This window comes from Macrobrachium rosenbergii, chromosome 49 (assembly GCF_040412425.1).
Source record: "Macrobrachium rosenbergii isolate ZJJX-2024 chromosome 49, ASM4041242v1, whole genome shotgun sequence".
In the NCBI taxonomy this organism is placed as follows: domain Eukaryota; kingdom Metazoa; phylum Arthropoda; class Malacostraca; order Decapoda; family Palaemonidae; genus Macrobrachium; species Macrobrachium rosenbergii.
In genome coordinates this window covers 8562361-8578163 of record NC_089789.1, presented here as the reverse complement: position 1 = coordinate 8578163, position 15803 = coordinate 8562361, and the positions used below count along the sequence as shown (strand labels likewise).

Genomic DNA, 15803 nt, shown 5'->3' with positions numbered 1-15803 from the left:
CAAAGCCTTGATGAATTTGTGACTTGAAAATCTATCACAAGCATGAAGCCCATTCTCTGACGGAATCTAACGCTGAATGTTGTTTCCATCTTGAAACATGTCTGAAACATATACTTGTCCAAGTAAGAGAGTTCAATTACTGGTCTGAAACTTCCCGAGATGCCTTCTCTACAAGAAAGAGTCGGCTACAGAAACCGAGAAAGTGATGATCCACAACTTCTATAATGCCTTTCTCCTTCATAACTTCCATCTCTGCCAACAAGACCCATGATTTCATGAAATCTGGAGAACAAAACCAAAACAGTGTCAGTGTGTTCAAGAAGGGAGGATCAGAGTCCTTGAACTGAAACTGGTACCTGTCCTGAAGGGCAGATACAACTCAAGGGTCCACTCCCAGTTCTTGTAACTTAGCTCAGTGGCAAGACAAACAATCTCCTACTCATGGCAGTGGAGAAAGAAGACAGCCAACTTCAGTAGCTCCTCCCTTCTTCTCTCCCTTGCCTCCCATCCTGGTTGAGGGTTGGAGGGTTGGTGAAAGGTTTGGGATGACTCCCCATCTTTTTTAACAGGAGGAGGTTGAGCAGGTTTTGAGTAGTTTGGGTCTCTGACAAGCAGGCTTTTTCATAAACCCAGACAAGAAAGGCTTTATTCCACATACACACACACTCTGCAGCAGATTTAAAGGCAACTGAGCAGTTATGGTAGAGTCTCGAGAGTCCCACCTTTTAAACTCAATCGCTGCATTGACACTATTCATGGTAAAAAGTAGTGATGAACACAACACCAAATTTCTGTTAAACAAGAGGCTACTCTCATGAGAAATTTGCCTTGAAAAGAGGGAGGAACCTTATCTCTCCTTCAAAACACAAAGTTAGCCCATCGGCTGATACACTGGTGTGCTAGAAATGTAAGGGCCATAACCTACAAACCAATCAGTTCCTGAAATTCACCTTCTTGCTGCAGGACAAGACACAGGGAGAGAAAAGGGTAATACATCTGCTCTCTATGGTGGCTAGAAAAATGTGACTGCCCCAGTCAATTCACAACTCTGGTTTTACATATCCTTGTTTCCCCAGTCAACTCACAACTCTGGTTTTACATATCCTTGTTTCCAAGTTCCATTTATGCATGTGCAATGAAGATAAGCCACATATAAGGTAATGTTTGTATCACTGTAAAACCACATAAGGAGATAACGCAAGTCTCTTGTAATCTTACTAGAAGAATATAAAAAAAAAATATTGCAAAAAAATCTCAGTTGACCCTATTGTTCAATTTATATAAGCATCCTCTTTTCTGTTGTTATACTTTGTACATAGCAAAGAATTATATTAAACTGAAACAAAACTCCCTAAAATTTTAACAGATGTACCAAAGACAATTTTGAGGTTTTTCTCACAAACCTGCCTTGCATATCCAGGTTTAGGAGGTGTAGAATAAATCTGTTTAATAGGCTGCAAAATTTCTGTGCCCCCCATATCAGCTTCTATTGTACTATGAAGTCCCAGCGCCTTCTTCAGTGTTTCCTCTGTATATTCCTGGCTCCCACTGTAAGACAAAAGTTAAAGAAAGACAAAAAATAATGAGATCAAAAATTTTGCTGAGGCCCCTCAGATCCAATGATACTGGCACTGGGATTGAAAAATAACCCTACCAAGACTTGTTACGACAAATATAAGCATTACTGTTCAGCTTTAGATTTGAAAAAGGATTCAATAAAACTGAAGTCTATCCTATAATATTATCAATGGGGAATCAATAAACTTGAGAGTCTCTGTGAATGTAGCTTTCTATTGAAGTTAAAAACCAGAATACTATCATCATTCTTTGTCTACTGAAAAAGTTATCTGTCCTTTCAATGGCAAATTTTTATAACCAAGCAAAATTAAAGAAGTTATTTTTCCAAAATTAACATATCAACTTAGCACACAATTTCTGAGACTGGGTTAAAATTTAAATATTACAGCATAAAGAAAATTGTGCATTATGTTCTCTCTGGTTACATTGCAATGTCCTCCTAAATTATGTAATAAACATTCCTTCAAGGTGAAAGTGTAGAAAATAATACAATAATAATGTCTTCATATCCCTAAGAAACCTCAAAGTAGTCCACAAAAATAGGAATAGATGCTTTGAGAAGAGTGGTCCATTTGTCATGCCAAGCAAGAAATCTGGACATTTCCCTTGATAAAGGTAAGAGATAGGACACCATCACACTGTAGTGAAAGCCACTACAGAAACCTCTGAAAAAAAAAAAACCCTGTCTCTCAGAGACAACGAAGGCTATGCTCCACAAATGAAAATAAAGTCATTCCAGGTGACTGTGAAACCTTTGGAAGGTGACTGTGAAACCTTTGGAAGTGCAGCTCTTGAAAGACCTTGCTTCCATTGAAAAGACCCCTAGGACTATTGACTTTAAGCTGCAGGAGACCTGTGAATTCCTGATGGAGCCTGAAAGTCATGTGGTATTTTTACAACTGATAAAACTTCAAAAGCACCAGGTAGACCAATCTGAATGAAGGGAAGGCATAAACATCCATACCATCTCAAACCCGCAGCATGCCCTCCATCACCCAAGTTGCCTAGTCCAGCTGCAGAGACAAATAAACAAAAGTCCACCAATGGCATGCTCCACACTTGCCAAAGGGCCACAGCATATATCCAGGTGAAGCAACCACTCCAATGGAAGGATTCAACAGTCCCTGTTGAGGGGACTGACAGCCAGGCTCTGAATACCTAATAATAAGAATCTTGGCATGATGCCAACATCATGCACATCTGAGCAAGTGAATACCCCACTGCAAAGCAAAATACAATCCTAATGCTGTCAGACATTACCTCGAAGATGGCCCATAACTCCAAAGAAGTTAATGTGACTCGTCAATTCCTGGGATGACCAAAAATCCTAGCTTGAAGATGGAGCAGGTAGGCTCCCAAGCCATAACACAAAACCACTAAAGTTTAATACCAAAAAACATGACAAAGCAGCACTAGGAAGGGCAAACAAAATATGTGAGCACAAACCACACTGAATTACATAAAAATCACATAAAACAAATGAAAAATTATCAAAAACAAAAGAAAAATCCCACAAAAAATTAGATGAACAGTGATACATAAAGGCACAACAGTTTAAATCACTAGGGCCCTAAATTCTGGGATGGACACAACACCATTTACTGCATGGAGTTATACAAAAAAATTACTGACAGCTGAGCCTTCTTAGGAGGACTGGGCATACACAGCAAGGGCACTTGAATCTTTATTGGTAGAGTTTCTGTATCTGGCTGTGTTGCATGTAGAAAAAAGCACTATATGATTTATGGGGTTGTAATGAACAAACTTTCTTTCATACAAACCTATCTTTCTCAATTTGTGACAATCAATTTACAAAAAAGAAAGAAGGAAGGCAGTTAATAGTTCTGATGGCTCAGAGGTGTATGTGTCAACAGCCGTTCCTAGCTGTTGTTTCTTCTATCTATAAGACTTCAGAAAATAAAAGCCTGAAGGAATTCAACACTCAGAATCTGGGCTAATTATGGTTGACTGCTTTGCATGAAAAGTTTCATATTATAAAAAATCCATTTTAGTTACCTCATGTGACTAACCATGAAAGTGCTTGCTAATAAGCATTATTAAATTGGCCCGCATATCAGAAACATCGTTTCTCATCATTCGTAAGTTTTCTATACCCCTGAACTAGGCAATTAATTCAGTATCATATTTTTAGTAGCAAAGCTGATATGAGTGACAGCTTGGCATTGGGGGTACCTCATTAAGATATGATGAACATCTGATAATTTTGTTACATTTTAGGGCTGAAAGACTGAATTGGTGTATTATAAATAAAGGAATCCATTCTTAGACTATCTCTTTGCTCTTTAAAGACCTAAGAGAAAGTCATGAGAATGAGAGAAAAGAGAAATCCAATGTCAATCAGATGGAGAATACATCATTTGTAATCTAATGAGACAAAAGCATTAATGAATTCAGTCACACATGAATAAAGAACAGAAATGGAAAAGAGCTACAAGATAATCAAATCTACTTACTCTGAGAACAGTAGAGAATATGTGCTTCCAAAACTTATAACATTGAAGTAACATCCAGTAGGAAGACTCTTCAGGAACAAGAGAAGTGTGGCGCGTGCACTTTGTATGCGATCTCCATGCATGCTTCCTTTGTTTCCAAAAGAAGATACTATTGTAAGAGCAAATTTCTACATATCCATCTCTGTCTGAGATTTGATAGGCTTTAACCGAGTTCCCGAGCAGTTGATGCACATCCAGGTCATATTCACACTGACAGCAAGTACAGTAATGTGCAAAAAAACCAAAATGACATGACCATGACAGAAAATACTATGACAGGAAAGATTTCAAAACTTTGTACCATGTGTTTTCAAGGTATTTAACTTACCTGAGCAATCCACGACAAATAAAATCTCATTTCTGTGAGAGTAACTTTCTTCTGTGAATTCTGGGTGTAAATTGACCATGACAAGATCATCCTTCATGAGGCCAGTACCAGCTCGTTCTCCTGATTCTCGAATGATGTGAGTCTTGTATGGATTGGTATAGTAAACCAACATACTCCAGTCATGATCTGGCTTAAAGCCACCGCTGTCTTGAGTCACCTGAAACGGACATGAGTTCAGTGTGCTCTACATGAGCCAAATCCATCACATATACAGTATACATAAAGAAAGGTTTTTAGGGCTGATAATAACTTGTCCTTCATCTGAATGTACAGTGGACAATAAACTTTAAATTTTAATTCCTTAGTAACTGTTTATTTGCTGAAACAGGATACATTAAACCTTAAGCTCCTGTTCAATGTACAGTACCGAACTTCAGGTACATACAGAAATTTAAATATCCCAACTCTTTCTGGAAGAATCTTCAAGGGACACGGAATGAGCAATTCTCTGGAATTCCTGTTAATTCCACCTGGAATCTGAGGTTTCTTAAGCATTCTCTGAAATCTTGACCCCCAACATAAACCTAAGGAAAGGAGAGAAACCGATATCACTGTACAGTATTCCAGTCTCTGTTTCCGATTTTTTGTTTTCTTCATTGCTATACCTTTCCTAAAACACAAATACTTATCTACAACAATGTGTAAATTATACTTACTGGAGTCAACTAAAACGTCGTTCTACAGACCATGGTAATCCTACCTTTAAAGTGACATAACCCTTCCTCCTTACCTACACAATGCTACAATTGAATGCGAGGAATCAGGGAGGATGTCTTTAGCAGTATCTGGGAGATAATTACTTACATGCTGGCAAATAATGTAGGTATAACCCTAGAACTTGATTTGCTAGATTATAACTCCTGGAGTGTGGTTAGTTTGATTTTTGTTTCATTCAAAGCACCTGCCTGAGAAAAATTAATTGTACAAGTAAGTACATTCTGCTAACAATCCTCCTACCCTACCTAAAAGCAGGGCCATTCTATTTAGATGCCAGTTGGCATTAATTCTTGTGATTCTATAAAATACTTTGACCCTGAAGTCTGCTATAACTTATCCCAGTGTTAACAACTTCTCCTTGATCTTCCCTTAGAACTACTGTACATTAACAAATTAAAATGCGCAATATTATTTTGCAGCTTGGATCAAAGCCCTGGGATAGAAAAGGCTAACTGATTGACTACCATAAAATGGAAAAAAGTGAAAAGTCAAGCCATGAGTCAATAAAAATCATGAACTGAGTCCAGTACCAGAATTATGAGTAACCCTAAGCCCTCACAGATTTTCTTGTGTGCAATAAACTAGGTCCTCTTACCATATGACCAAGACTAAGAAGGCAAAGATTTATTAGGTATCCAGTTAAATTCAGCCAGGATAAAGAATTTGGCAATTAAGATTGCCACAAATCCCAGTCTTGCAAAATCTTTTTCCTTCTGAAATATTCTCACAAGATTCTATTCTACTACTTTGATGACACTACTTGGCTTATATAAAAATCTTATTAACATTTAACAGAAGTATTACGATAATGTATAAACATATCACAATTAAGCTTACCTCTGCAGACATACTGTCATCACTTAATTCCACATTCAAGGACTCACGGTGTGAGGCTATGCGAGCTATAACATGTCCCCCTTGAACCTTAGCATTTATACCGAAAGTATAGGCTTCAGACACAATGACTGTTTCAGAGTTGCCAGTTCGTGCAACACTCTCTGGAAAAAACCTTAAGTTATTTCATATATAAAAAGATTCCTAATACAGTACTTGTATATATATCTAATGGTATTCTAAACAGTATTATAAAAACAAAGTCTGGAAAAAACTGAAAAACATCAATATAAGATAACTAGCTTTTTATACAAAGGGCAATGCTAAAAAGGGGTCAGTTTCTTTCCTTCATCTATCAACATTCCACCTTTCAGTTTGATCACTCCATCAGAAAAGATTACCCACCTCCAAGCTCACAATAAGAATCTGTGGTCCTCTTCAAATATAAAATATGCAATAACTGAGACTCTTGCTTATAGGTATGGCATACATGAAGGATTAAATTCTGTTTTTTGTGTTTGTTTGTTAACCTTTTTCAGCCGTTTCTACTTATGATCTAAGTTTACCATAAGTTCACACAATATAACAGTACTGAGAGATTGACTATGCAAGATATAGTTCTACTTTACTGTAATTTGAAAACTAATGACTGATGCAAGAAATGAGCTTTGATAAAAAATGAAGCATGCAGAGAAGGAATATGGTGTGTGTGTGTGTGTGTGTGTGTGTGTGTGTGTGTGTGTGTGTGTGTGTGAGAGAGAGAGAGAGAGAGAGAGAGAGAGAGAGAGAGAGAGAGAGAGAGAGAGAGAGAGAGAGAATATTTACCTGTATGTTGGCTGGGAGAAATGTCACAAGGGCAGTATCGAGGATTAAGAACAGTTGGCAAAGTGAAACTCACGGCCCCATCAGTCTTGACTTTTAGTTCCATCATCATACTCAACTGCAGTTCAGCTTGAGAACCTGAAAAATAATACTGTTTTCATATGTTAAACTGGACAAACAATCAACTTGAGAAGGGTCTTCCAAAATGTAACCTGTCAGTAAGTAGGAGATCATCAGTACAGGACCGAACAGTTTCAGCCAGAGAGTTTTTAGCCTAGAACTCTCAAATGCATAAAAAAATGCCAACTCTAAGGGTTACAACTAGCCAAACCCTACAGCAAAAATGCTTAATGCAAGTCATTTATAACATAAACAAAACTGAAGGAATGGCTAAATTAGCTAAGCCTAATGAAAACTTGGTAAATTATTAGTTGAAGTAACCCAATAGTTTAATGTTACACCTGATGATGCATCACTATGAAAAAGTATGTTCAAAAGAATTACGAGGGGCAGTGGCAAAAAACATATGAATCTATGTTACTTAAGTACCAGTTCCTATAGCATCCGTGTTTGCAGGGAACGGAGTACTGTATAGTTTACTTGAATTTCAGAGGCTTCCTGATGGATTTAAGGTTTATTTTTTTATCAGAAAATTTGGTGTAGAGGGGTCTTGTATTTATATATTTCCACAGATGAGGCTGACTGGCATTGTGCCAAAAATTCACACATGGATGAAATGTTATGAAGTGATAAAGTTACCAGGTACAGTAGTACAATATCTGTGCCCGCAAATTTACAATATGAAATCAGCAAAGCAGCATAACACCAAACCATAATATCCAGTGGAAGATGACAGTAATACAGAGGCTGATTAAGTACAGTTCTTTCACTTCAGTCATAATTGTTTAAGTACCAGTGACATTCGGTTACTTTTAATGAAATTGCTGTATATATTAGTTCAAACCATGCTCTTACATAATTCACTAGTTTTTTTTTTTTTTTTTTACTAATATTTGAAATTTAATACAAATATCAAAGACATATGTAAGGAAATAAAATTTTTTCACAGGTGTGTATGGCCTATATCACACTTCATGTAGAGGCAATCATTATTGATCAACAAACTAAAATGACATTTTATATGTTGCACAAACAAACTGTACCTGGACATTGCAAAAACACACATGCAACAGAACCAACTCACCTCCTGGGAGATTCCCTAAAGCCAAGTGAAATGTATCTGCAGTCAGGGCATCCTCTCTTGCTAGAACTGCAGTATGGCCAGACTGGACAGCATCCTTGTAAATTTTTTCAGCCTTAAAGGTAAAGAAAAATAAAAAAAATAAAGAAATGGTGAAGCCTGGACCCATATGCTATACCCTGTCCTTTGAATACAATCCCCATTATCAAGGTAGAGTACATAGTTTTTATTCTCAAGTAAGTCTCCTAAGTTTTATAATGTAATAAAAAAAACTGCAAAAGTAAGAAGTAAATTCAACAATGATAAATTAAAAGTGTAGAATGAACAATACTTAGTAATTTAAAATTTCTGGACAAGGCAAGGGATGTTGAGGCAAATTTATATTACACGTGTTTTCTCCCAAACATTCACAGAAACAATGGCAGAAAAGATCCTTTCAAGCAAAATTTAACTGAAATTAATGATAAATCAAAATGTTGGAAAATACGAAAATCTAAGACTTTTCTCGTTTCATTGGTACAAAAATTTTAATTTCCCTTGTATCATAATGTTTGGTTATGGCCTGACATACGAAGAGCCAAAGTGCTGCATAACAGCAATAAGTGCGGCAGCGACACCCTTCTAACCAGTTGCCTATCTTTTATTGCGGCTTTCCGAGACTCTACAGTCCTCATACTGAATGTGTATTGACAGAAGGGAGTGGGTTAAGGGCATTCCTCTAAAGTAGGGAAAGTGGCCTCTCTAATCAAGACGTACAGCAAGAATGGGTTATAAAAATTAGATGGATTGCTGTGATTGATGTCACCATGAAAGCATAAAAGTTGGCTGGGCTACGGCTAACTTCTTTATGTAGTAATGCTTGATGCCTTAGTTACCAACTAATCAGTATTATATCACGTTTCACTGCACTGTATTTAATTGTTATACTGTAATCTGAAGCAGAGAAAAAACAGTGTATCAGTAACATTTTACCACCATGTACTTAAAATGTAATAGAAAGTACAGTACAGTATTGCTTTAGACTCTGACCTTCTTCTTTTCCAAGCACTGTGCTGAGATCTTCCGACCACCAATAACTGCTTCAAACTTGTACACTGCAGCACCTTCATCAACTGGCATCCTGAACTCAAGCTGTGAAAAGAAAGATTTGGAATTAGCTTTTTAATTTTTTAACATTATTCTTATCCTCGTGAACTGACTGTATGCATATCACAGATGCAGTGATATAGATAATACTGTAAGTAGTGCAGGGATGCTCACAAAAGAGCCACCTACTCTTTCTTTCTGTTCTCACCACCCTGACAACTATGCCTTTACAATTACTATGCAGAAGTAAAACATGAGCTTTGTACATTGCATGACACACTGTTTTTAAACAAGTCTCTTCGTCTTACCTCAAGAGCATTATCTGTGGCATTGTGATATGTCAGAGATGCGTCTACTCTCGCAGCAAATCCTCGTACTGTAACTCTGATGTCAACTGCCTTCAGAGTTACCACATGGACTTTTGGGGCTGTTAAAGTGAATAAAAATAAATAAATGCCTAAAAAAAGGTACATCAGTTTATAAAATATAGCTGTTCTTGCTGATTTCAGAACTTGGCATTCCAACAGACAAAATCACTTCTTAATCTTTGAACAACTTTCCAAGTAAACAATCGTAACTTCTGTTTCAACATGCATTTTTCATGAGAATACTACAGATACATACATAATTAAATAGATATGTGACTTACAACACTATTTTGTTACACTGAACCAGCCAATCTGCTATGGACTCAAAAATGGCAACAAAAAACCTACCTTAGATCAATGATGACTGAAGAGCTACAACGAAAACACCGGTAAACAAAATGCAGTCATCTTAATCTGGTGTGATTCTTTACAAGATGCAGCCGAAAAGGCTGCCTACCATAATAAAATTTTAAGAACAAGTACAAATACTTGTCGATAATCACTTCTGCCGTAATGTCACTGTATCTAAAATTAATTATTGATGAAAAAGGATACAATACTGTACTGACTGTATACCATACTGTACTTAAATAGGTGTGAAGACCAACAAACGGTACAAACAATTCAAATTACAAACGGCCGCTTGGAATGTAACTCGTTCGTATGCAGGGCAGCATCTGGTATATATTTCTTTGCTTGATATGTAACGTAGATACTAGATATATCTATTGACAAAACACACAAATGAATTCATATTAAGAGAAAACACTTACGTTTGAACCTATTGTGTGTCTGTTCACATGCATCAGCAACTTGCGCTCGACCAATCAAACCCCAAGGTGCCATCTTTGAACTGAAATGAATTTTTAATATATGTAACAGAGAAGATACTAAATGTCTCAGGCTAATAGACGTAGGTCACTCGAGTCACAGGAACCAACAGTTTAAAAGAGAAGGGTTTGTTGATAAGGACTTGTTTGGCTACTTCCACCCACAAGGACACAACAGGAGGCTGTAATGAGACATGCCCATAAGAATAATGCCATTCCCAGCTAGGCCCAGAAGACGAAAGTGCTGAGTGTGATAAATGCAAAAAGTGGTATTGCATCCATTGCCTAATTGCAAACACAGGCCTCAACAAGACTCAAGTGAGCTTTTTTTAAATCTATCAAAATGACAGAAAAGGTAAAAGGATATGCTGTGAGGAAGTAACAGAAACAGAAGATAGCGAAAGGAGTGACAGTAATAACCACAACCTTAGTATTTGTGCAGAATGTAAGAGGTTATAGGAAGAAATGGGCAACAAGTCAGGGGGATGAAATTGCTACAGAAAGGAGTTAGAAGACAAATCTCAAATCACCAAAAACCTGGAAAGTGCGTTGTCTGATGGAATAAACAGCACAGAGAAAACATAAAGGGAGAAGAAATCAGTGGAAGAAGAAGTACAAAACTAAAAGAAGATTGCAGATCATACAAAGAAAGATCAGAATAGGTAATTAACTGGGGAAATAGCAGATAGCAAGAGGACAGTCAATAACCAATGCAGCATCATAGAAGACCAACAAACCTTAAATCAAAACCTAATGGGTGATGTTGAAAACAAAGGAAGCAAAACTATGGAAAGGCCCATCAAAACAGTTTTGAGCCCAATTAGAAATACACCCAACCCTGTTGAAGAGGAAAAGCTAAATAGCGTAGCCCTTAACCAGGGACAAGATCAACAGAAGGGAAAGAAGAAAGGTAGGGAACCCATTGTAAATCAAGAGGAGCCTAAACTCAAAGATAAGGAAACAAAAGCAGCGTGCAGGTTTTATAAAGCAGAAAAGTGCAAGAAAGTTAATTCTTATGAGTACCTGCATATGAGAAAAAGCAAAATCTTCAAAAGAACCCAAAACAGTTTGGAGAGAAAAGAAGTATGGGCAGAATGTAAGTCTTTTCAAAGAAGGGAACTGCAAAAATGGCACAAACCGTACTAAATACATTCACAGGACCAGTAGCCGGAATAGGGATGTACAGTACAAGGAAAGCAAAGGAACAGAAATGAGACACATGAGGTTGGGTAGAAGAAACAAAGGGGACAGATATCTCACTCAAACAAGAGAAAATAAAAGACCTACATTTTAGTCGATGAGCCAAAATAAAAGAATTAGCAGAGTAGGGGACAAGTACCTTATAGGCTATGTACAGGTTTTTCAAGAATAGGGAACCATGTCCATGTAATGGGACAGTCTGCCACTTCTGGTGTTACCGAACACAAAACCACGAAAGAAATAGCCAGGTGAAGAAAACACTTGAAGCATATACACTGAAGAAATTAAAAGAGAATATGAACAACACTATACAGGGCTATTCATATTATATGATCCTGAAGATGACATAGGGAGGGTAAGCAGATGAAGTGAACCTCCTGTACCAGAAATGGGTGTCCATAATTATGCGGGCGAGGAAAACTGAAAAAAAATCCAACGGTGCAGTATTCACGAAGTGGAAAAAGCAGTATAAAACCTGAAGACTAAATGTACCCCGGACACACAAGGAACAAATAAAATAGTCAAGAATATGGGTACAGAAAAGAGAGCATGGCACTCTTTGTAGGAGACATCGAAGAAGAGTTACAATCATGCCGGATGAATCGGAAGAAATGGAAATATTATCACTGCACGAATAAGACAGCAAAGTGGAACTGGAAAACAAGAGAGAGTTATTCATAACTAGCAACATGAGCAAGGTTTTTGAAAACGTGAGGATGGAAATAACAAAGGAAAAGATATAATAGAAAATAAGCAGGTTCCCCTGCGGTGGACTAGACGGAAGATCCACAGCTGATCATCTGCTAAACCTGAACGAAGTGATCGACTACGAAACAATGTTAGGCGCCCAACTTACTACCCTACATATGGTTCGGAGATGCATATAAATGCTTTGATAAACTAGACCTGAAGGACTGCATCAGGGAGACAGCTGAGTTTCACAGAAAACTTCGGGGAAAATGAGTACACCAGAGAACCTGAAACAAAGGATGCGTGCATGATAATGAAAGTCAGGTTGAATATGTTGGACATGAAGGCTAACTTCCGTGGTAAATACAAGAACGAGGTCTGTGATATCTACAGAGTGGAGGAAGACAACACCGAACATTTATTTGTTTGTAAAACTCTACAGAAAATAAAAGAGGACATTACTTCAGAGACCCTGAAATCCCATAACAGAAAATTGGGGAAATGCATCAGACTAACGCTAAACGTAAAGAATTTTGTTAACCTAGAAAGGGCTGGTTGTCAAAGCCACTAACAAGACACTGCCTCAGTAATAGGAAAAGTGAAAGTGTGGAGGTTAAAAGTAAAGTAGAAATGAATTGGTAAAATTCTGTAAAAATTATCAACATCTCTAACTTTTGGGGTTCCTGTTGCAGTAAGGGATTAAACTAAACAGTTTGATGAACTATCAAATAAAGTGAAGCTAAAGATAATTAAAATTGTAAATAACAAGGGAATTTAGTGTCAGTTTAAATAATGCACTAAAGCCCCTTTTACACGGGTCAAGTAGAGAGGCAAGTCAAGTGTGCAAGTAACTTGCTTCAAGTAACTTGACGTGTGTAAACATTACACTTGATCAAGTAAGAAGCAAGTTGAGAGTCAAGCAGAAGAGTAAGTCAAGTGAATAGACACGAGGTCTATTTTGAGGCAAGTTGCTTCCCCTCCATTCACCACTGGCAAGCTACTTGCTACCTACTTGACTCGTGTGAACATGCACTTGAATTGCCAGCTCAGTTGCAGCAAGATCTGCACAGACGTTGTGCCGAATATATAGTACCGGAATTTTATTTTACTCATCATCGTTTTGTTTTATATATTCAGAAATGCCCTCAAAGTGGACTGAAGATGTAACATACAAGTTTGTACTATCGTATATGGAGCATGAGTGTTTGTGGAACATGCATATCGAAATATATGGAAACAAGGCGGCACGACAGAGTGCTCTCATGGACATATGCAAGAAAATGGAAATTGAAAAATATACAATTAATGATGTAAAACAGAAAATTAAAAGTTTAAGGACAACATTTAAGCAAGAACAAAGTGAAGTAGAACAGTCAGAAAGATCTGGTGCTGGTCCTGCAATTAAATGGTTTCCACTAATGAAAGACATAATGAAACAAGGAACACTGAAACGAACATCACAAAATAATTTGTGAGTACATTTATTAATCAAACAAGTTAGGCTACATTAGGCTATATGTGCTTTAATTTGTAGCTGAACACTGCACATCCCTAGGCATAACCTAATAAACCGTACTAATCTTTTCTAGACATATATTTTTATATAAAAATTCAGTGACACTGTTTTTAATCTTTAATTAATCATTCTGTCCTGCCATGATAATTCACCATAAACCATGAAATAAGTAAATATTTTCACTTATTTTACAGGAATTACTATGATTATTTTTTTCTTTTTAATGCTTAGGAGCAGATTTTTATTTTTTTAAGAACAAATTTTATAGCAAGGATTTATACATATTTCAAATAAAGCCGTTCTGATTCTTGGAAAGAGGAGAAACTTACTTTTGTAACAAAGGAATGTTCTCAATTTTGTAACAGAACAATTATTTACTTTGTAACAAATAAAGATTATTTATATCACAGAGTAGAAATGCATTTTGCAACAAGTTAACAACAATTTTATACTGAAGCATAAATGTTTATAGTAATATTTCTTTTTTATTTTTTTTAAGTAAAAATCTATTTTGTTACAGAAAATATATTTTTTATTTTTGTACTATAAACGTAATTTATTTTTCAAAAATAAGGTAGAGCAAATCATGATACAAACAAGATGTAAAAAAAGGGCATAATAAAACTTAAATTTTCATATATTCATGCAGCTTGCTGTAAATTGTGTCACAAACATCTGGGATAATCTTCGAAATTGAAGCAACTGAAACCCGAAAGTGGTGCTGCAGATTTCTGAATGTGTATCCAGTTGCTAGATATGTGAGGGTTAACTCTAATTTGATTTTAGCTGGTAATGCATCTCTCATCAAGGTATAATTTTTCTGCATTTCCAGGCCAACTGCAATAAGTAGCTTATCAAAACTCTTGGGGACATCCTTAAGCAGGATCTATATTCACTGGGATCTTCACAATACAGCTCTCTTGAAAGAGTTGCTGAAGCCCCATGTTCATTTCTCCTTTTTATCCACTCCCTTACCCAAATTCGTTTTTCTTGAGTAACCTCCTCCTCAATTATATCTAACATCTCACTATACATTAACCTGGACACATTTTTAATTACAGTCTTCGTAAGATCCATTGTAAAACAACGAACGAATGTGGATGCTCCAAATGCACAGCATAAACTGAGAGGCTAGTTGCCTGAGTCACTTGCTTTGTGTATACAAGCACTTGCCCTATGCTACTTGCCTTCAAAACAGAAGCAGTCCACTTGCTCACTTGACTTGCCTATCTACTTGACCCGTGTAAAAGGGGCTTAAAAAACAGTATGAATCAGCTTCAAGCAGTAGCGGATCCAGAAAAATTTCATATGGGGGACCATTTTCATAATATATATATATATATATATATATATATATATATATATATATATATATATATATATATATATATATATATATTTCTTTAATCGGTTGTTTTCCATTTTTATATTTATTTATTATTTATTTATTCAACATTACATTTTATCATTATTTTTCATGGGGGCACGTGCCCAGGTTCCCCTCCCCCCAACCCCGCGCCTGGGTCCGCTACGGCTTCAAGTTAAATAGCTCTGCACCTAACACGAACAGCGTAGTGTGCCCGCAACTGTGTATGTAGAGTGAGAGATTAGTAGTTAGTAATAGTAGGCGGGATTTGTCTTTGGAAATGAACCATCTTATCCTCTTGGGTTATCCGTTAACGAGTGTTCCCTCTAAATGCCTGATACCTTGTATCGATACCGAATTCATAACAAAAGAAATAAGCGATGCTTTTGCTATCAAGACATAAATAATTGTAATCAATGAGCCTTGATAGTATAGTCGTGCGTTCGATGAAGTCCCGTGATACACACAAACACGACAGAAAACGCGTATGATATCTGCACTTGCAAACGACTATTTATCTTGACACATTTGTTAACCAATTCCGCACTCTTGTCCTGACTGTTGTATATATATATATATATATATATATATATATATATATATATATATATATATATATATATATATATATATATATATATATATATATATATATATATATATATATATATATATATATATATATATATATATA

The 15803-nt window shown here is 36.5% G+C and overlaps 1 protein-coding gene across 35 annotated transcripts in view; it reads right to left on the bottom strand.

Moving 5' to 3' along the window:
• Positions 1-15803, bottom strand: part of LOC136832065 (von Willebrand factor A domain-containing protein 5A-like) — a 61403-nt gene that overhangs the window by 45086 nt on the left and 514 nt on the right. For 34 of the 35 annotated variants that reach the window (XR_010851036.1, XR_010851035.1, XR_010851033.1 and 31 more), the window contains exons 2-10: positions 10281-10360; positions 9448-9566; positions 9083-9184; positions 8057-8168; positions 6856-6990; positions 6034-6194; positions 4420-4636; positions 4053-4179; positions 1404-1548 (exon numbers count right to left, since the gene is read on the bottom strand). Coding sequence is in view for 31 of the 35 variants with exons in the window: in XM_067092629.1 (XP_066948730.1) it covers positions 1404-1548; positions 4053-4179; positions 4420-4636; positions 6034-6194; positions 6856-6990; positions 8057-8168; positions 9083-9184; positions 9448-9566; positions 10281-10360 (1198 nt within the window). In the remaining 4 variants the exon portion in view is untranslated. The remainder of the gene's footprint in view (positions 1-1403; positions 1549-4052; positions 4180-4419; positions 4637-6033; positions 6195-6855; positions 6991-8056; positions 8169-9082; positions 9185-9447; positions 9567-10280; positions 10361-15803) is intronic. The other variant, XM_067092654.1, reaches the window with a different exon arrangement.